The 22,548-nt window shown below is 48.1% G+C and overlaps 1 protein-coding gene across 3 annotated transcripts in view; it reads right to left on the bottom strand.

Annotated features, from left to right (window-relative positions):
- LOC144170288 (regulator of G-protein signaling 7-binding protein A-like) overlaps positions 1-22,548 on the bottom strand; it is an 87,526-nt gene that overhangs the window by 8,841 nt on the left and 56,137 nt on the right. The window contains exons 4-6 of one of the 3 annotated variants that reach the window (XM_077699982.1): positions 5,509-5,608; positions 4,754-4,839; positions 4,109-4,247 (exon numbers count right to left, since the gene is read on the bottom strand). In XM_077699982.1, coding sequence (XP_077556108.1) covers positions 4,141-4,247; positions 4,754-4,839; positions 5,509-5,608 — 293 coding nt within the window. In that variant the 3' untranslated portion in view covers positions 4,109-4,140. The remainder of the gene's footprint in view (positions 1-4,108; positions 4,248-4,753; positions 4,840-5,508; positions 5,609-22,548) is intronic. The other 2 variants (XM_077699983.1, XM_077699984.1) reach the window with 2 other exon arrangements.

Below are 22,548 nucleotides of genomic sequence, written 5' to 3'. Positions count from 1 at the left end.
CAGGTGCCGCGAGCTGCACCACTGAAACTAACGGCGAAGTGCTGCACCGCCTGAACTGCTTCCCGTGGTGCAGGTGAAACGAGGGGACCCCGAAGCTGGCTCCGCTCACTCACCATCGCCAGGAGCCACCCGTTCGCCCCCTCGGTACCTTTACCTCTCAAGCCGGCTCGTATTGCAAGTGCGGCAGCGGCTTGCCTTCCTTTACACTGGTGCTTTCCTTTTCCGGTGCGCGCTGCGTCGCCCTTCCTCAGAGCCCTTTTTCCGATTTCCCTCGCGCACCGCTACTTCCGTTCCCCGGCGCAGCGGCCCCTTTGCTCGCGCTCGCTCCGATCATAACTCCAGCATTTCTTGTACCTCGCGTTTTTCTGTACCTCACAGCACGCGTGCTTGAAACATACATCTAAGGTTTTTCACCTTAAAACATACGTGCTTATACCCACATATGTGCCCAAGGCACGTGCTCACGCTCAAATGGCATTCCAAATGCAAAGGATATCATTATACCAACCGCTCAAGCAACGGCCTGGCAATGTCTAACTTGGTGCGAGAAAACGGCCAGTATGGTCCAACAAAATGAATTTTCACGCGATAACCAGTGATCGGCGAGGGCAAACCGTCTGTTATTAATTTCATCTTAGATTCACTATGCGTCCGTCGTCAGCAGAATTTACTTTGCGGCTAAGTAAAAGTTATTTCAGAAGCTCTGTAACTCACGCTCAATGCACATCAGTTAGGAAAAAGTCTAATAGCTTTGACGGATAAGACTGCCCCATAAATTCATGCACTTTACCAACGGTGGCGCTGTAAATATTTGAGAATTGCCGTCCGCTGTTAATGCTTGGGCGTGTGAAAGTATGCTTCCGATTCTGGCGTTTCACAACATGCATTGAGAAAAAAACGAAGTGCATTTTTCGCCAAGATTTCAAGCATTTTAATTATCACATCACGCTATACTACCAGCTGAGGATGCTGTCAGGGCCAGCCCTACAACACTTCCGCTGTTAAAATCAACTCACCACACTCATGATTACCGAAACTGAAACGCACGAGAATTATCGTCATTTTGCCGCAAAATAAGTTCAGCTTTGCGAATCGGGAACGCTTCACCTACTCAGAACAAGTGCTTGGAGATTCGCTATCACTTTTATTTATTTATTTATTTATTTATTTATTTATTTATTTATTTATTTATTTATTTATTTATTTATTTATTTATTTATTTATTTATTTATTTATTTATTTATTTATTTATTTATTTATTTATTTATTTATTTCCCGCAATTTCGGCTATACTGGAAAATAGCTGATACACTGAAGCTGTATAAGTAATGGATAGCCTATCAACATCAATACATTTAAAAAAAATCACGGTGGTATCATTTTTCTATCGTGCTAGTCCGGTGGCGCTGTATTATTTTTTCTCGTGCATCGACAACTCCCTCAGGCTTCCACGTTATTCAATAAATTTCAAAAACATTAATAACGATAGGGGAAAGTAGCCTGCAGCAATCGAGAATCTTCTCAGAAACCTTTAACAAGAACACTAAACTCGCCCGAATACAGCGGGGCAACGCTAAGCAGTCTGTCGAACGAAATATTGCAAGAAGCTGCACTTTGATGACGATCGAAGGGAAATTTTGTGAGAGGACCATCACGGCCGGCGTTTCTCAGAATACAGTTTAGGAATAAAAAGGAATAAGATACCAACCCAGGAAAGCGCGTTCATGTGCATAGATAGGGTTGCGAACATCACTCTGGATTAAATTGCCTCAGCCGCACACTGGCAGAAAATTAAGCAGCGTCTTTTTTTTTTTTTTTTCTTGCTTCCGCCTACCATTTCACCAAGCTCCACTGATGCGCGAGTCGAACTGGGTTCTTCCTTTGACTATTTACTTTACACAACTTTTACATTCTTTCTTCTTGCGAGAAGAGAGATAATGACCGTAAAATCGGCTCTATGAGCCAAGAAGGCCTGGGCGAAATCGGCTTAGCGCGAAAGTGTTCAGTTAAGCTAGCCTCTGCGACGAAGACTGTCAAGGGAGAAAAAAGCTCGCTGTCCTTTTTTTCTGCTTCCTCGTCTTCGTAGGCGTGTGGGTGTGCGGGGCTTCACCGTTTTGTAAGCCCGAGCGTAAACTGTGCTTTCTCTCCTTGGTTTTTACGAGCGCCGGTCTATGTTCCATCTCCGCAAGCATGTTTAATGTCCACAGCTATGTTTTAGGCTTGTTTTAAGCATGGCTGAAATATCATGGCAAGTATCAGCTGATGAGCCCTAATCTCTCGACGATCTAACAATTATCTTGCGGCAAGAGAGTTACCAACTACGCAAAGAACGCCCTGCTCCGCAACGACCCTCGCTTTTACGGCTGAGCCGCTGTTCTTGATCAAAGGAATACATACAAGGAGAGTGGGAAAATTGTGGCCACCGGTTTACTGGAGCGCCCGAGAAAGCTCCGAATTTACCACCCCAGCGCGCTTGGTGCTTTCGTAACCCGGCAAGAAAAACTCAGAGGAGCGTGTGCTTGAACGTAAATCGAAGCACGAGTGGGTTTGCTATAAAGAAAATTAAGTAAGTGTGCATAAACACTCTGCAGTCAAAGCTGTTTTCCCGACGTCCGGCGCAAGTTGGTGGGGCGGGCAGAAGAAGTGGCCTGTGCCAATGGACTCACGGAATGCGACTACCCTATAGATAGATGGCCATAAATATGTTCTGTTCTCTCCTCCTCCTCCTCCTCCTCCTCCTCCTCCTCCTCGTACTCCTTCTGTATGTGTGTGCAAAAACTCTACGCTGAGGGTCACGAACCATGTCTTACAAAACTTTGTAGCTCTGTAATTGCTCTCTCACCGCGCAACATTTTAACTACCTTCGTTTCTTGTCAACAAGTGTATTTGATGTCGCCACCACGCACCGTCTCCAAGCGGATGGCATTGTTGATGAGATAAACGCATTTAGTCTAATTGCCAGCGTCTAATCACCAGGCCGAAGCAGTGATGTCACAAGACCACTCTGTCTGATTACAAGCCCGTTGAAGGTTGTTTGCAAGCAACACCGTCATTTTTTTTTTTTTTGCTTCTTCGGTGAGTGTTATGACCGTACGCGCACTCGCCCGGCCGCCGAGTTTCCGTCCGCGCTTAAAAATTTACCGCTATGCTTGCCTTCGTGTAGTGCCCTGGCCGTTCTTGTACCTGTTTGTTTATTCTGTGCTAAGGTTCATTAATAAATTCCGCCCGCGTTATCTGAGCGCCCTGCGCTCAACGCACATAACTTCCTATCGACGAACTAGCGTTTCCCCGTTTGTTCCCTCCGAAATGGCGTCGCTGTGGCCAGGCGTCCATAGTTCCTTACCAGAGCGTCGAAGCGAAAGTTTCTCCCTGCAGCGATGGCGTCTCTCAGCGGTATTAATGCGAAAGTATTACATGGCTCACCGAGCATCTGAAACTGTAAAACGGCCCCTATCTGGATCCCGTGCCTCTGAACCTTTCTATGGCGCGAGGCGTTCCATTGCACGGGCTTCTATTCCGGCAATAGCGAACGGTGGCCGTCAATGCCATTACACCGTATATTAAATAAAATAAATAATATATTAAACAAGGGAGTGGAAAAACACGGCCAAGCCAGCGAACAGGCAGGCAGCGAAATCCATCTTCGTCGTCAACTCTCCCACCAACTTACGGCGGCGGGAACGAGCAGCGCGCAACGCGTAGGAGACGGATGTAAGCCAGTCTAAAGCGTGAGGCGGAGGCGGATAGCGAAGCAAGTCGTCTCAAGCGGCCTTTGGAGAACGCGGGGCGGTAGCAAAGCGTCTGAGGAATTTAATTAGGCATTAAGGCTTTCGCACTCAGAACCCGTAAGGAGCGCTTAGGTGTCTTCGGACTTTTGCTACGTCCATAAGCAAGCAATAATGGCCGCAATAAAAACCGCGACTCTCTGTGATCAGTAAGAGGCTGCTCGCTGTTTCCCGAGGAGAGCTCTGCCGTCACCTGGAGGAACTTAATGTGATGAATTAATTGGCGAAGCATGCGGGTCAATAACCTACATCACTAAAGTAACCTCGCGTCACAAAATCCGGCGGCGTCCCAAAAGGCGGAAGCTGCGTAAATCGGTGCTTGCCTGTCGACAGCGGAGGGTATACCTGGTGGCCGCTAGCTGATGTGCGAGCGGCACAGGCAGCACAGGTGGTGGCCCAGCTGCCCGTAGAGGCCTCCCTTCCGACGCCACTTGAACATGCCTTCGTCGATCAGGTTCTTGCCTGCACGCACGCCATTCGGGTGAGTACGCAGATGGACCTCCCTAAGAACGACACCTGAAGCCCGAGGGCCTATGCTTCGAATTTCCCACCGCATGCAGAGCCAGCACACTGGTATTCCAACGTGCACGAAAGTGTTCAGATGTGCCTTTCAGTATCACAAATCTGAATCAAGATGGGATAATTATCTAACTGAAGGCTTGACCTAAATCATCTCGAGGTAATAGGCATACATAGCACATTCGCAACCAACGCTCTTGCACTTGAGTACAGCCTAGTTCTCGTTGCATCGTCGAGATACACGTGCGCGCCATTAAAATAAGAAAAAATAGTGCATTAGGTGCATTGGATAGAACAGGAAAGGGGGGTTGATCCCGCCCGTTGCCTTTCTTAGCCTCCGTCGCCACGTTTTAACCATTTCCTTGAGCCATGCATCAGAGACGCAATGCATGCAGCGTTCGTCACTCGGGTGCAACAGATAGGAGTAAGAGAGCATGCGCAAGATTCACCGAAAAGGGTTGTGTACTGACAGTTGCTTTCGTGAGGCATGAACTCCTGCATCTCGGAGAGCACCGTACGAACATTCTCGGCGTCCCTGCGTGAAAGATTATCGATTAAGCGCGCTCATTTGTGATGTTTGCTAACGGAGGAAACGTTCCTATACAATAACTACCACAGAGCTCGACTCTAGTGGATACCCTGACACCTTCACAAAGCATTAAGAAGAGGGAATCGTTGCTGCCATAATACAAGGAACGGTAAAAAATAACTGAGCAATACGTGCTAGTAAGACGGCGTTTAATTGTTTGTATTGTCATTATGTACCGTCTTCCCCCTCCCCCCTCCCCCCCCCCCCCAGTGTAGACACTACGACGAATGAGGCTTCTTTTTAAATAAATCAATTTCAGCTTAAATGATTTCTTTTGGTTTCTTTTTAGCTTTAAATCTGCATTTTCTCCTCCTACACGCTTAAAGCTTTTTTCATTTTTTTTATCTTTCCAATATTTTCGTTCGCCTTTTTTTACCCCTCTGTGGTAAAATAAGTACGAGCTTGCTCTCAGTACGTAGTCAATTCTGGCAATTCATTTCCTTCCTGTACCGACACAGGCTAAAAGATCCATCTTGGTAGGGCAAAAGGTTCTTCCCCTCTGCGCGCACAGAGTTTTTAGAGGGGTGTAAACGTAGTGCTTTTTTTTTTGCTGCGCCGTGACCTGCTAACGCAAAGCTACGGTCAGCCTGATCAATAGGTGGTCGGGGCTCTTACCTATCAATAGAGCGCAGTTCTTCGAGGTGATAGTCTTTGGGCGGGGGCCTCCAGAGGACCAGTCTGTCGAGGACCGCCACTCCACCGGGCCCAACAGGCTCTGCGACATCACACCAGACAGCGGCATTAGGCAAGCTTGCTCCGGCCGCATCTTGCGTCGGCTTCCAGTCTTTGCACCAGCCGAGAGCTGTTAACTAAAGCAGTGAGCCGCAAAAAACGGTCATTGTGCCAAGATGCCCCTGGTCCCCGATAAATTATATGAAATGTAGCGTATACGATATGATGCAACCGGGGTCTTCCCCAGCGATTATTTCTGCACCCCGCCACAAGAACTGTGATGTAACGCTGACGCTCATATGCGCGCACGACGAAATATTCATTCCGTGCAAATATATAAAAGGCGGCCCAAGTTGCCCAGCTACGCCATGAATGCGGGTGGTATAATGGAGACGGATGGAAGGTGCCACATGCATCATGAAATCTCTGTTGCTTGTCCTCTCCTTCGTTGTTGCCATTCTCCTTTAAATATTTCCCGCCCTCTCCAAGCGTGAATAATTTTTTTGAAGTGCTCAGGTCCCAGAACGACACTTTAAGGGGGACAAAAAATAAAAATGGGAGCGGCACTGAGTTGAACGCCGCCTGCTCGACAGACATGCCTTTTCATTCTGAGGCCGTGATTTCACCATGTAGTTTTCTTTAGCCGGGGAGGTAATAAACCACGTAGGTGAACGTCTGCCGACTGGGCACATTGTATTTCACTAGAACCGCAAGCACTGCGGAAAACGAAATCTCAAAACGGTGTGCCTGGATTAGTTACTGTTCTAGTCTACACTATGGAATGCCCTCCGCGGGCTCTGGGAAAGCGGGCCCAGACTCCTGTTACACCAGTTCGACTGCCATGGACCATGTTTAGACGACTGAGGGGCCCGGCTTTTGTGGCGGGCACCAAGCGTCGTCAATGATGTTGTCGTCTCTGTATTTTTCCTCCATCGGCAATATACACTACACGTCAGGACCTGATCCGGTGACATCATGCTCACGCACCCGAACGGTTCGGCTAAGAGTAACCACGGGGTTTAAGCTTTATATTTCTCCTATTCCTAAGAAGAATAAATGGATAGAGCATCATCCTCTTAACTTCTTCGCTACACATTCGCTTCTTTTTTCTGATTGAGGAGCATAGCGTCAGTAGAGGAATAAAAATCTTTGCATCTCTGACACGACCGTAGTGTTGTCCTCTCTTTCTGTCCCCCTTACCCTGCTTAGGGCAGCCTACAGGTTGCGCCTGTGGCTTCTGCTCTACCTGAATTCCTTCCTGTAACCGACATGCGCTTCGGAACGCTGGGCTTTTGCCTAGTACCTACATCACTTTTGCCAACCCAGCAACCTAGCATTTGTGATGACATTGCCTTGCTTGTCTCTAAGTGCACACGTCTGATTTTTCCACATGTCTAAACGCCTCTTCACCGATTTCAGGCTGCCTCCGTTCTTTACAGCCTGCTCAATCCTCTCCATATTATACTTCCGTATGTCAGCTGCCTTACTCTTATTAACTTCGAAAGCTCCGCTAGTTCTATTCTGTCAGCTGGGGTGGAGATTGTCATGCTTTGCCGTTTCCTAATTAAATATTTTGTCTCCTTGGAAAGTTTATCAGTATCCTGTCTAGCGATCTTACATCTGACTTCTATTGCACACTCCGTGATAATGCGTGTTAAGATTGTCGCTGACTTCCTGTGACGTAAGCTCTGCTTCCTCGGTTAAAGCTGAACATCGCTTCTGCAGCGCGATCCTGAATTCATCAACTGTTAGCTCATTGATCGGCTTCTTTCGTACTAGCCTGTTACGGTTCCTCCTCAAATCTAGCCTAATTTGAGATGTTGCTATCCTGTAATCACTACACCTCACCTTTCCGAGCCCTTCCACATCTTGCACGACGCCAGGGTCATCGCTTAGTAAGAAGTCCATTTCATTTTTATGCTCCCATTCGGGCTCCTCCACGTCCACTTCCGGCTCTCCCGTGTGCGGAAGAAGGTATTCATGATGCGCAGATTATTCCGTTCTGCGAACTCTACTAATAAGCGCCCTCCGTTATTCCTACAACTGAGACCATAGTTCCCAACTGCCCTGCCTCCAACCTGCTTCTTGCCTACTTTGGCATTGAAGCCTCCCATAACTACGGTATACTGTGTCTACTTTAGCCATCGCCGATTTCACATCTTCATAGGAGCGTTCAACTAGCTGGTCGACAAGGCTGGATGTAGGCGCGTAGCCCTGTACCACCTTGAAGTTTTACCTCTTATTAAGCCTAATTACAAGACCGGATACCATTTAGTTAATGCTATAGTATTCGTTATGTTGCCAGCTGTGCTTTTATTGACTAGAAATCCCGCTCCCAGTTCTCTTCTGTCCACTAGATAGTGGTAACGTAAGACGTGTCTATTTTTCAGCACTGTAACGGCTTCACCTGTCCTCCTAACCTCACTAAGCCCTATTACATCCCAATTAATGCCCTTTAATTCGTTTAGCAACACCTCTAGACTCGCCTCGCTATATAAAGTTCTCTGTTTAAATGTTTCCAGGGTCAGATTCCAATGGCGGCCTGTCCGGGTCCAGGGATTCTTAGCACCCTCTGCTGCGTCACAGGTCTGACCGCCGCCCTGGTTGGTTGCTTCGCAATCGCTGGGGACTGAGGTCCGAGCGCCAACATCCACCAGCACAACTTACGCGGGCAATCATCAAATAACGCACGCCATCAAATAATGCGCACGAATTATCTAACTAAAAAACAACCATGATAAGGAAGGAGATCGAACTGAGGACAAGCAAATAGCTTGACCGCGACCCAGGCCGCTGAAACGCGGAACAACGTGTTCTGGGTGCATTAAATATTCATAGTAACAGCGCTAACGACACGAGACAAAAAGAAGACGGCACAAACACGGCGCTGCCGTGTTTGTGTCCTCTTTTCTTTGTCTTGTGTCGTTAGCGCTGTTACTATGAACATGTACCAACTCGCCCAATCTTCCGTTTTAGCTTTAAATATTCTCTAAAAAGTGCCAAAAGGGGAAAGCGTGCGTATTGGCGGCGAGCACAGGCCGCAGCTGCGCTCAGGGCCCGTTCAATTCCCATTTACCTAATGTGTCCAATAGCTCGTGCATTAGAAATAAAACACCAAGAAAAGCGCGTGCATAACAAATAAATCTCAGAGAGATGGGCAGCTCCAATTGGCAGCGATACGTTCCATAGCGCGTGAATCAGAAATAAAACACAAAACGTTGCCAACGACGGAACATCTACAAAGAGAGCATTTGACACTGCCTTCTAGCTTATTCGCCAGACGTGCTCGAAATCTGGCGAGTTGTTACATGATTCTTGATAAATTTTGGCTTGAACGTAAAACCAAAGATACCCAAGAAGATTACGCCGGTGATATATAGGACAGCGCTTTGTCCTGTGTATTCTTGTCAACCATCCTTCGTTCTTTTACGCTCAAGCTGAAACTTACCACAGATTGACTAGACAGCTGAAGCTGGCCTAATGCGCGTAGTTTGAACCCGAAGTATCAAAGCTCGTCGCATGATAGGAGTAAATGTTGGTTGTAAGGAGTCTTTATCGAGCGAAGTTCAATCCCTCACCTGCCTTCACGTTCTCATCTCATAAGAACATGCTTAAGGATCATCGGCAACTACTTAAATTTTCAATACCAAAAAACACAAATAAACTAAATTTCAAATACCCTCTTTGAATTATTCCCCCTGAAAGAAAACCGGCAACACATTTCAAGAGCACATCGTGTCTTGTTGTTGGAAGTAAATATCCCCTAGCGGAAGTGAAACCCCTGAAGCGTCAGTACTTGCTACATGACACTCTTGTTTATGCCCTGCGGGTGTTTGCCCAATTAGCATCCAGTGCAAGTGTCACTGCACGACTTTCGTATCTCTTGAAAGAAATTCAAAAGACCGCTGTCGAACCCCTCGGTGAAGTAAAAACTTGCCACAAAATCTTTTCGCGGCCCGGAAAAACAACTCAGCGCGAAGCGAAAACCTCTCTAGCGTGAGAGTCAAGGCGCTTACATTAAAGGAGCCTCTCGTTAAAGGAGCCTGAAAGAAATGAAACTAATATAAGGCAGAAAAAATGTCTGCTGGATGGACATACACGAGGGAGCGGGTGCACTCTTGAGCTTTAAAACTGAAAGACAAGCCTCCCCCTTGAACGCAATTTATTTTGTTCCTCTTCGTCTGTTATGCTTCAAGGCAAGTGTTTTTGAGCCCTCTTGGAAGAAAACCCTGAGGCTCTCGATGATGTTCCTTCTCCATTCTGTTACCATCTACGTGTTCGATTTTTCTCCGAAAGACATAAACATCGACTCCATCGTAAGTGAATTTACTAAGATTAGCTTCACCATATAAACAGATATCATTCCTTTTCTTGCCCTTAGGAAGGACGGGACGAAAAAAATCCCGGGCCATCTGCACTAACGTGAAACCTGAGGAGGGGCGAAGCGTGCAGTATATAACTATTTTCGGCCCCATGGCGTTTTTGCCCACGGAGATTAAACCGTGGGGGTAGAAGCATACAGCTTTGCTGTAAGTCGCGTGTCTTTGAAGCGCGAAGCGCGAAGCGTTCTAGCGCGAGGCGTTGGAAAACGAGGGTCCAGGTGTGTTCTTTTAGTACGCGTTTTATGCAGAAATGCATTATAGTCGGGGGTTGTCGTGCGTCCCTTGGCCGGCGTCCGCAGCGCGTCTGATGATGATTGCGGCATGATGCCCCTAGGGATTGGTCAACCAAACAATCCATCACGAGATAGCTTCGCGTTTAACCACCATCGTCATCTTCCCGTAGGGGAACCGCTGAAGAAGAAGGAGGAGAAGAAGACAAAGCTGCGAAGAGGAGGGCTGCGTGAGTTTTGGCTACCGTTATCCTCCTCGGCCGGCGCATCTTCCCGATCTGAACCCGGTCGAAGAGCGGCTCATCGCGTTTCGACTCCCCTTCATGAGCATCAGGCGGCTGACTCGAGGCAACGGGCAGTTTAGAATCAAGGGACAGGCGGTGAACGTGCCCATCGACGTATCGAAGGTTGTGCGGTGCCTTCCTCGCATGGTACCCGAGGACGTTGCGTTCGACGTTCGCATTTCTGCATCCTCACAATCCCCCTCGGAGAGGTGCGGGGGAATTTTTTCCCACTGAGATGAAACGTTCTAGCGCGAGGCGTTGGAAAACGAGTGTCCCGGTGTGTTCTTTTAATACGACTTTTCCCCATTGAGATGAAACGTTCTCGTGCGAGGAGTTAGAAAACCAATGTCCCGGTGTGTTTTTTAGTACGCGTTTTTCCCACTGAGATGAAACGTTCTAGCGCGAGGCGTTGGAAAACGAGTGTCCAGGTGTGTTCTTTTAATACGCCTTTTCCCCACTGAGATGAAACTTGAAACTTTCTAGTGCGAGGAGTTAGAAAACCAATGTCCCGGTGTGTTTTTTAGTACGCGTTTTTCCCACTGAGATGAAACGTTCTAGCGCGAGGCGTTGGAAAATGAGTGTCCCGGTGTGTTCTTTTAGTACGCGTTTTTCCCACTGAGATGAAACGTTCTAGCGCGAGGCGTTGGAAAACGAGTGTCCCGGTGTGTTCTTTTAATACGCCTTTTCCCCACTGAGATGAAAAGTTCTAGTGCGAGGAGTTAGAAAACCAATGTCCCGGTGTGTTTTTTAGTACGAGTTTTTCCCACTGAGATGAAACGTTCTAGGGCGAGGCGTTGGAAAATGAGTGTCCTGGTGTGTTCTTTTAATACGCCTTTTCCCCACTGAGATGAAACGTTCTAGTGCGAGGAGTTAGAAAACCAATGTCCCGGTGTGTTTTTTAGTACGCGTTTTTCCCACTGAGATGAAACGTTCTAGCGCGAGGAGTTAGAAAACCAATGTCCCGGTGTGTTTTTTAGTACGCGTTTTTCCCACTGAGATGAAACGTTCTAGCGCGAGGAGTTAAAAAACCAATGTCCCGGTGTGTTTTTAGTACGCGTTTTTCCCACTGAGATGAAACGTTCTAGCGCGAGGCGTTGGAAAATGAGTGTCCCGGTGTGTTCTTTTAGTACGCGTTTTTCCCACTGAGATGAAACGTTCTAGCGCGAGGCGTTGGAAAACGAGTGTCCCAGTGTGTTCTTTTAATACGCCTTTTCCCCACTGAGATGAAACGTTCTAGTGCGAGGAGTTAGAAAACCAATGCCCTGGTGTGTTTTTTAGTACGCGTTTTTCCCACTGAGATGAAACGTTCTAGGGCGAGGCGCTGTAAAATGAGTGTCCCGGTGTGTTCTTTTAAACGCCTTTTCCCCACTGAGATGAAACGTTCTAGTGCGAGGAGTTAGAAAACCAATGTCCCGGTGTGTTTTTAGTACGCGTTTTTCCCACTGAGATGAAACGTTCTAGCGCGAGGAGTTAGAAAACCAATGTCCCGGTGTGTTTTTTAGTACGCGTTTTTCCCACTGAGATGAAACGTTCTAGCGCAAAGAGTTAAAAAACCAATGTCCCGGTGTGTTTTTAGTACGCGTTTTTCCCACTGAGATGAAACGTTCTAGCGCGAGGAGTTAGAAAACCAATGTCCCGGTGTGTTTTTTAGTACGCGTTTTTCCCACTGAGATGAAACGTTCTAGCGCGAGGCGTTGGAAAACGAGTGTCCCGGTGTGTTCTTTTAATACGCCTTTTCCCCACTGAGATGAAACGTTCTAGTGCGAGGAGTTACAAAACCAATGTCCCGGTGTGTTTTTTAGTACGCGTTTTTCCCACTGAGATGAAACGTTCTAGCGCGAGGAGTTAGAAAACCAATGACCCGGTGTGTTTTTAGTACGCGTTTTTCCCACTGAGATGAAACGTTCTAGTGCGAGGAGTTACAAAACCAATGTCCCGGTGTGTTTTTTAGTACGCGTTTTTCCCACTGAGATGAAACGTTCTAGCCCGAGGCGTTGGAAAACGAGTGTCCCGGTGTGTTCTTTTAATACGCCTTTTCCCCACTGAGATGAAACGTTCTAGTGCGAGGAGTTAGAAAACCAATGTCCCGGTGTGTTTTTTAGTACGCGTTTTTCCCACTGAGATGAGACGTTCTAGCGCGAGGCGTTGGAAAACGAGTGTCCCGGTGTGTTCTTTTAGTACGCGTTTTTCCCACTGAGATGAAACGTTCTAGCGCGAGGCGTTGGAAAACGAGTGTCCCGGTGTGTTCTTTTAAAACGCCTTTTCCCCACTGAGATGAAACGTTCTAGTGCGAGGAGTTAGAAAACCAATGTCCCGGTGTGTTTTTTAGTACGCGTTTTTCCCACTGAGATGAAACGTTCTAGCGCGAGGCGTTGGAAAACGAGTGTCCCGGTGTGTTCTTTTAATACGCCTTTTCCCCACTGAGATGAAACGTTCTAGTGCGAGGAGTTAGAAAACCAATGTCCCGGTGTGTTTTTTAGTACGCGTTTTTCCCACTGAGATGAAACGTTCTAGCGCGAGGCGTTGGAAAATGAGTGTCCCGGTGTGTTCTTTTAGTAAACGTTTTTCCAACTGAGATGAAACGTTCTAGCGCGAGGCGTTGGAAAACGAGTGTCCCGGTGTGTTCTTTTAATACGCCTTTTCCCCACTTAGATGAAATGTTCTAGTGCGAGGAGTTAGAAAACCAATGTCCCGGTGTGTTTTTAGTACGCGTTTTTCCCACTGAGATGAAACGTTCTAGCGCGAGGCGTTGGAAAATGAGTGTCCCGGTGTGTTCTTTTAGTACGCGTTTTTCCCACTGAGATGAAACGTTCTGGCGCGAGGCGTTGGAAAACGAGTGTCCCGGTGTGTTCTTTTAATACGCCTTTTCCCCACTGAGATGAAACGTTCTAGTGCGAGGAGTTAGAAAACCAATGTCCCGGTGTGTTTTTTAGTACGCATTTTTCCCACTGAAATGAAACGTTCTAGCGCGAGGCGTTGGAAAATGAGTGTCCCGGTGTGTTCTTTTAGTACGCGTTTTTCCCACTTAGATGAAACGTTCTGGCGCGAGGCGTTGGAAAACGAGTGTCCCGGTGTGTTCTTTTAATACGCCTTATTCCCACTGAGATGAAACGTTCTAGCGCGAGGCGTTGGAAAATGAGTGTCCCGGTGTGTTCTTTAGTACGCGTTTTTCCCACTGAGATGAAACGTTCTAGCGCGAGGCGTTGGAAAACGAGTGTCCCGGTGTGTTCTTTTAATACGCCTTTTCCCCACTGAGATGAAACGTTCTAGTGCGAGGAGTTAGAAAACCAATGTCCCGGTTTGCTTTTTAGTACGCGTTTTTTCCACTGAGATGAAACGTTCTAGCGCGAGGCGTTGGAAAACGAGTGTCGCGGTGTGTTCTTTTAGTACGCCTTTTCCCCAACTGAGATGAAACGTTCTAGTGCGAGGAGTTAGAAAACAAATGTCCCGGTGTGTTTTTTAGTACGCGTTTTTCCCACTGAGATGAAACGTTTTAGCGCGAGGCGTTGAAAAATGAGTGTCCCGGTATGTTCTTTTATACGCGTTTTCCGCACTGAGATGAAACGTTCTAGTGCGAGGAGTTAGAAAACCAGTGTCCCGGCGTGTTTTTTAGTACGCGTTTTTCCCACTGAGATGAAACGTTCTAGGGCGAGGCGTTGGAAAATGAGTGTCCCGGTGTGTTCTTTTAGTACGCGTTACGTTCTAGCGCGAGACGTTGGAAAACGAAAGTTTCGGTGTTTTAGTAACGTAACTACATGACACTATGACGACATGAGACGACGAGGACACGAGACAGCCGACCGCCCGAGCCTCTAAGGGGCTTCACCCATAAATACGGTGTAAAGCTGGGGTTTGTTTTCACGCTGGAAGCGTTACTACGTTAGTTGCTAAACAAATTTTAATGCATCTGTCTGTCTGCGCATCCGTGAATTTTTGTCCACGTTGAGAAGTGATTTAGGCATCCTCCTCTCCCTCCGTTCAGGCCCACATTACAATACGTGATGTAGAACACGCGCTGCCACGAGAAAAGCGAACGGCGCGGATTTTTTTGTTTTCATAGTAATCACGAAAGCGTCCTTTAGCTCTCGCCAAACTGAGACGCTTAATTGTCGGGAGGTCCTCATTCTACAAATGTATCATTCAGCACTAGGGATGTTTCTAGAGGTTTGGGAAGGTTTTCGCAACTCCTTTTCGTACACATTTTGCTGACGCTTGTTCACGTGTGTTGGGGGCACAAAATGCAATTACTGTGCGAACTTAGCGACGACGTGGTTGGCGCTGTTGCCCGATGTGCGTTGCGAAAGTTTGGGCGGCGCAGAGTTCACCCTGGTATGCTGCAATTAATGGCGGTTCCGGTCTGCAAAAGCCAATACTGCGAAAACGTTCCTGAAAAACGCAGGAACTTTTTCTTTTTTTTTCTTACACTGCTCAGTTGGCTGTTCATATCGCTTGATGTTACAGAAAGCGTGTTTACAGCAAGCAAGGAATTTTCGGCAGCATGAAAGCATTACGGTTTCCGGTCTCTAGACACAAGTGCTGTCATCATGTATAGTTACACCATTTCTTGCGTGGCGATATTTAAAATTGCCGTATCACCATCCGTACCCAAATACAGTAAAAGTTCGTTAATTCGAAGTCGGTTAATTCGAACTTACCGTTAATTCAAACTGACGCCCTGGTCCCGGCACCGCCCTGTGTATTTCAATGGGGCAAAACTCCCGATAATTCGAACGGGTCGGTATCCAGAACGGTTAATTCGAACTGGGATCCCCTGGTTTCCATCGTTCCTCGCAGAAGAAGTCGGCACAGAGTGATTACAATGTGGTGCTAATCCAGACTAAACCAAATTTACGATTGATTCAAAACAATGAAACCTCAAAGCAATAGCACAGCGGGCGCGCTACGCTGCTACGACAGCTTATTTCGTTTTTGTAGCGGTGCAGCGCCGATGGCGCCATTGCTCCGTCGCATACCGTTGCAGGTTCTATTGGTGTCGCGGTCGCTGGTCTGGGCCTGCGATTGTGTGGCGTGCGCAAAAAACGTTAGTAGCGCCTAATTCGCGATACCGAGTCAAGGGGTGGCTTCTTAGTGCTCTGCCCGCGCAGTGTGGTGCGATGTCCATTGGTTCTAGCCAGTGCGTCGAACCGAAAACAAATGCCGGTTCGGCTACGGTTCTCCTTCAGGAGAAATAATTTCGTTCCGGTTAAGTTCCGGTTCGACAAAATCACGTACCGAACCTGTTTGCGAACCGTTTTGGGAGCTTGAACCGGTTCGCGAACCGGTTCGAAGGGTTGAATTATTACTGAAGTTAGAAAAAAACATTTAGTAGTTTAAAACGACAGTCAAATCAAAATACAAACAAAAATTCAAAATGCTGCTGTTCCCCAAGGGCAGTGGCGCAATTGCAAAGCAAACTTTAAACAATTACGAGATATTAGAAAAACAGATGAAGTGGCGACGATTTACCACCTACTTTCTCGCCCAGACTTTATGTTGTCCTAGCGACTATTCATAAAGCCACCGCCAAGAGATATGACGGTGGGATATATTTCCTTCCCTTTTCTTTTTTGTTGAAATCGCAATCGTCGCTATGGAATCGCCTATCACGCTAACCTTGAAGCCTTAAATTTAGGCCTGCGTATTGGCGCGTTCAAATACCAGCGCCTAATACCAATGGCGCACATTTTTTTATATTTGTAACAAAACAGAAAACTCCTACAACAGGCACATAAATACTACCAACGGATTAGATTATTTGGTCACCCTGAATAATTTCTCCATGGCTTTACCGATGCGCAAACAAACGAGGACGAAGAAGGAACCAACACGGACAAGCGCAACCAACACGGAGTGCGCTTGTCCGTGTTGGTTCCTTCTTCGTCCTCGTTTGTTTGCGCATCGGTAAAGCCATGGATAGATTCCAACTAGGCCGACTCACGGTGTTACTGAATAATTTGTTAGCTGTCACCTTATCAAATGTGTTAGCCACACTTTTGTTAAAAGTAAGCTTTAGTTACCTCTCAGTCACTGCATTATTGCTCTGACCACTGAAGTTCCTTTTGCGATAGCTGTACCGAATGTGTGCATAACAATAAGTACGTCATCGTACCGCCTGACCCCTGGCCGTCGTTCCGTAGAGCACTGCACGGGCCCGGGCCGGCCCAAAAGCCCGGGCCCGACCCGGCCCGCGGGCCGGGCCGGGCCGCCCGAAGTCGATTATCGGCGGGCCCGGGCCGGGCCCGGGCTCAGTGCCACGGGCCCGGGCTGGGCTCGGGCTCAGTGCCGCGGGCCCGGGCCGGGCTCGGGCTCGACGCCACGGGCCCGGGCCGGACTCGGGCTTGAATTCATAGGCCCGGCCGTTAATAGTTCCGACGTGAAGTGTAGAAAAGAGCATAAAATTGAATATTCTGAGTTTACTTTTACGCGCTTCTTGATGTTAGTTGTACACATTGTTTTAAAAACGTGTTTTGCTAGGGCTGATAGTCACTATACTGTAACTTCAATGATATTTCATGTACTGCGCCAAGATTTTAGATTTTGGTGTATAACATATCAAAGATACGGTTACAAGGAATGCCCCAGCGGGGAAGGAATTAATTAAGCCATCCTGGAGCTGTGTACCTATGTCTATGTACATGTGTTTTAGATGTCGAACCAATCTAAGTGCGGCTACCGTGGCTGGAAATCAAACTCGCGTGCTAGAGAAGCGCCACCGCTTAACAACCACTCCAGGGAAAATATTTCAACGCACGCACATACTCGAGGATTCAAATGGAGAGCAAGAAATTTCATTAATACCAACTTGTGACCGAAACAACCACATGAAGTTGCCAAGAGTCTGGTCATCAAATGTGATGGTGTCTCTCGCGTAAGAATACGAGCTATTATTACGCCCTTGCGGCGTGAACTGCAGACGGCTTGAGTACGTGTACTTTTAAACCCTTATTTTTTGCGTTACAATTCAGGGCGTGCTTGTACAGACTAGATGCTCCGTCTAATTTCCCGCTACGAAGACACTCGACCAAATATAATAAACAAATTTTCTTTAACGTCAAAGACCAGGCCTGTTCACACACATGCGGGCCCTCCCTAGGCTCAAAAAAAATTCACAGCATATCCACGGGGTGAATGATGATGAGTGGGCGAAGCTCCTGAGAGGAAATCATCGGTAAAACCGTGACTCTTCAGTGAAAGATCGCCCACTACAACTGTGTCCGAACGTAACGTCTAGAAAGTCTCGCTTAAACCGCGCGTCGGCACCTTGGGGCTGAGCTCGCCGGATGCGTTTTGCAGACGCCTCACGAGCTCTCACTGCATCGGGGTCTGCCTGCCGATACGCTCCCTTTCTCGCCGCTTCCCGTTCTCGGACGTTTTGGAGATCCTCTTCGCGCCGCAGCCGTGCCGCTTCGCGTACGGCAGGGTCCTCGCGCCGTTGCCGAGACGCTTGGACCTCTCGTTCTCGAACGCTGGGATCTTGGCGGCGGCGTCGCGCAGCCAGACGACACGCTTCGGCCTCCCGCTCTCGTACGGCAGGATCTTGGCGGCGGCGTCGCGCAGCTTCACGGAGCGCTTCTGCCTCGCGGGCTCGCACATCTGCAGCCTTATCCATCGGGCGACTCCGAGCGCGCGCCAACAGCGAACGGATTTTATTACAACGCTCCCCGCCATCTAGTAAACAATCCAAAAACTCAACTAGAGGTAGCCACGCCATCTAGTAAACAATCCAAGCGCATCTTTTCATCATATACAAGTACCGCCCTCTAGTAAACAATCCAATAACTAAACTAGAGGTAGCCACGCCATCTAGTAAACCATCCAACAACTAAACTAGAGGTGGCTACATACATACGTCGAGGATGGACAGACCCACGCCTTAAGGAGCTTCGCCCCTAAAAAAAAAAGACAAGACCGTGCCCGGGCTGGGCGTGGGCTTGAGACGACGGGCCCGGGCCGGACCTGGGATTGAGACGACGGGCCCGGGCCGGGCCTGGGCTTGAGACGACGGGCCTGGGTTGGGCCCGGGCTAGGCTCACTTATGAATGCCCGGGCCCGGGCCGGGCCCGGGCTCGGTGTTACGGGCCCGGGTCGGGCTCGGGCTTCACAAAGCGGGCTCGGACCGGGCTCGGGCCTTAAAATCCGGCCCGTGCAGTGCTCTAGAACTTCCGTGTGCTACATTGAGGAATCTTGTAACAGATTATGCTGTTACAAAATGAAAGGAAAATTTGACGCGCGCAGTATGAGATGGGACTTTTTTGGGTAGACGCTCTTTAATTCGTCCACAGCAGTACTCCCCTCCGGAACGAGTAGCAGTAGAAGTAAAGTAGCGAGTTGGGCGGTCAGTACAAGTGCACCTACAAAAAAAAGCAGATCGGAAAGAGACAAAACTGCAGAACATGTAGAAAAGAGGATCGCTGGGCGAATGGGACAGTGTGAGGTACCGGCCTGCCTTTCTGCACGTGTCATCTTTTTTATTACTGTTTCTGCTTCCAAGACAAGGTCGAGGGCTGCAGTTTCTTGCCAAAGGATTAAGTGCGCACCTTAGTAGTTTTCTTTGACATATCTGTTGTTATTTGTATCTGTAAAAAACCACGGAACTCACTTCCTTCGCATTGATGACACGTTTGGTTGTGAAAGGCAGGCCAAAGAAACTTACAGAGAAATATCCACTGTTCGGTGCTTTTTTTTACTTATTTGGTTTTACTTATTATTTGCGTAATATTTAAAAAAAACGTGATTCGTCTTTTCTTTTTTGTTGTTTTCCGTATAAACACATTTAAAAAACTGGCGCATTTTATGCCCTGTGCTATATCTCTGCTCCAAGACGCAGCTTATGTTGCAGGCCGGCAGACTTAGTTCAACCAGCTGGGGATATTAAACGTTGATAAAAATCTCGATACACAGACGTTCTCGATTTCCATCTACTTCAGAAAAACGGTCGTGGGGAAGGGAGACCGAGGCCACTTGTGGTCAGCAGCAAACGGCTTAGCCACTGAGCAGCTCCTGCGGTCACACTTGTCAAGTATTAACAATTTTCTGGTGTCGGACCTTTTAAAAAATATGAAATGAAAAACATTTGCACACATCTGGTGTGGGCTTTCGCTGTTACGCAGTGGAGCATTCCTGCAGCCTGATTGCTCCAATAAAGTCGCAGCCAGGGAAGGGCAAAGTCGTTTTATATCCCCTGCCAGCTGCTGAGAATGACATTTCGTTTGTTCAGCTTGCACTACGCTCGCGCACCAGCACCAACACACCATTACTACATTGGAGCTCATTCATTTCCCCTGTTGTTACGGCGAGCGTGATAGTGTTCTATTGTCTGGAGGGGAAAGCGCGCGAGCGGGTACGAAGTTGATGGTACGTGAAAAAAAAAAGGCCTGAATTGCATTGACTGTGCAATATCAACAACGGAGGGTCGAGTCATTTCGGCATGAACCGGTAACCATTATTTCTTTTTTCGGTTCAGTTCCAGTTCCGGTTCACCGTGCTCAAAAAATAACGGTTCGGGTTCGGGCTCAGTTCTGGCAAAAATACCGGTTCAGTACTGGTTTTCGGTTCGGTTCGGTTCCGGTTCGACACCCTGGTTCTAGCGCCCGCCCGCTGATTCAAACTCCGCATAATTCGAACAATTTTATGGACCCCTTCTAGTTCGAAGTAACGAGCTTTTACTTTATATATTGCCATGTTGTACTCTTGCCTTGCCCGCCCCCTCCCTCTTTCCATCCTCTTTCTCTCTCTCTCTCTCTCTCTCTCTCTCTCTCTCTCTCTCTCTCTCTCTCTCTCTCTCTCCATATCCATCCATCCATCCGTCCGTCCATCCGTCCGTCCGTCCGTCCGTCCGTCCGTCCGTCCGTCCATCCATCCATCCATCCATCCATCCATCCATCCATCCATCCATCCATCCATCCATCCATCCATCCATCCATCCATCCATCCATCCATCCATCCAATCTAATATAATCCAGTCTAATATAATTTAATTTATCTATCGCTCTTCTCTGCCTCAGTAGTGTGAAACGTCAAAATCAAATAAAAAAAGCAGAGGCTCGAACAATTCTCTGCAGTTGCGTAGATTCGGAACTAACGTTGCTATTACGAATTGGACTTGTTTGCCATATTCGGATTAATAATTTATCGTCGGTCTGACTGAACAATGTATCTGCATGTCACTTTCCTCAAGAAATTAGGAACTTATACGTTTCTCTTTTAAAGCAAAGCTTTTTACCTCTACCCCCCAAGGGTACTTTCGCGACCGTTGGTGTCACCTTTTGTATTCTTTTGGTGTATTCTTTTATTTGTTCGCTGGAGTTTTCTGGTGACACCAACGGTCGCGAAAGTACCCTTGGGGGGTAGAGGTAAAAAGCTTTGCTTTAAAAGAATTTACTAGCACCGCCGGGAATCGAACCTGGAACTAATAGACTAACAAAGCGAGAGCCCGTTGTCTTACCGATTTAGCTACGAGCCCACGCGAAGACTGGGAAGACAGGTCGTGTACTCACCAAGCACATCTACGGGTTTACCCCCTGCGTTCTCGCTGAATGCCGCGTGAAAACGTCACGCGACCACTCACGCCCGTCTAGCGGCCCTGTGCGCACCTTGCTCATGTGCTAAGAGTTACAAAAATTAAAGTAAGCTCCCACCAATGCATGGTATCTCACTTCTAGTACGCCAATGTGCTAAAGCCTGTGGCCTCCAGTGTTCACATAAACAATCACAGCTCCTTGTCGTCCGCGCTCACGCCAAACAAAGGAATACATTCAAATACTCCTTGATGGCCAGGCCACTCCAAGCCCCAGCATCAAGATCCCGGGCCTACATCTCGAGGCTAACACCAAGAGTGACGTCTCCTTGCAGCGCCTCAAAAACAGCATTAATCAAATCATACACATAATCAGGCGAGTTGCCACCAAGAAGCGAGGCCTAAAGGATTCCGGTACCTTTCGATTAATTGAAGCTTTTGTCCTCTCGAGAGTTACTTACGTCAACCCCCTGTCTTCTTCTCAACAAGGAAAACACAGAGATGCTTTATATAATGATTAGAAAGGCGGTCGAGCAGGCCATTGGTCTTCTCATGAGTGCGTCCACACAGAAGCTGCTTAGCACGGGGCTCCACAACACGGTGGAAGAGCTGATAGAAGGCCATCTTTCTAACCAGAAGGTCCGACTCAGAACTGCGATGGGTAACCGCATGCTTCACCAGATTGGCTGGGCAGTCCAGAATGTCACTCTGCTCGACGTACTCCCAGACTCTTGGCGATTAAAACTTAAGATGCTCCCTTTGCTTAGAAATATGAACCCCTCACATGACGAGGGTCACCGAAAAGCACGGGCTCAAGCGCTAAACACCACCCTCGGTGGGGATCATGCAGTTATCGACACAGACACCTCCAAACATCGAGGGCAGCAATACGCCATCATCGTGGCTACCTCCAGAACCAACCTCCTTGCGTGTACCTCGCTTAGGATTCAAGAAATGACAGCAGCAGAAGAGGCAGCCATCACCTTGGCTCTGGCTCAACCAGGGGTTTGGAGGGTAGTCATCGATTCCCAACAAGCCTACTGAAATTACCAGTAGGGTTGGGTGTCCTGACCTGCACTGGGCGTGATAAAAAAACCACTCCCCAAACGGTTCCATTCAGCTCATCTGGACACCCCCTCACGCGTCAATGGAGGGCAACAAATACGCCCACCCAACAAGCCTGGGCTTTTACTTCCCGCTCTATGGAGCTGCACGACGACAGTCACCCGCTTGTCACGTTCAGGGAGATAACCCAGCATTATAGCCTTCTGAGCCAGACCGTACCTTCGCCTTACCCTGACCTTTCCAGAGAACAACAAACTACCCTACGGCTCATACAATCCCGGCTCCTTCCCACAGCCTACGCGTCGTCACTTAATGTGTCCGAATCGCTACGACGCTGAATGTAAATTTTGCTCAGAAGTAGGAACACTCCGCCCCGTAATCCGGGTGTGCGACTTTAGCCCTGAGCACCCTCCTCTCTTTCCCTCAACTACCCAACAAGAGCAATGGGAGATGCTGCTGTCCAGGCCCTCTCTACTTACCCAGCTTCAGCGGGTGGACAGAACACA

This window comes from Haemaphysalis longicornis, unplaced genomic scaffold, assembly GCF_048455015.1.
Source record: "Haemaphysalis longicornis isolate Haplotype H1 unplaced genomic scaffold, Haemaphysalis longicornis Haplotype H1 scaffold_2, whole genome shotgun sequence".
Taxonomy (NCBI): Eukaryota; Metazoa; Arthropoda; class Arachnida; order Ixodida; family Ixodidae; genus Haemaphysalis; species Haemaphysalis longicornis.
The sequence above is the reverse complement of the archived record's forward strand: the minus strand, read 5'-3'. Positions and strand labels throughout refer to the sequence as shown.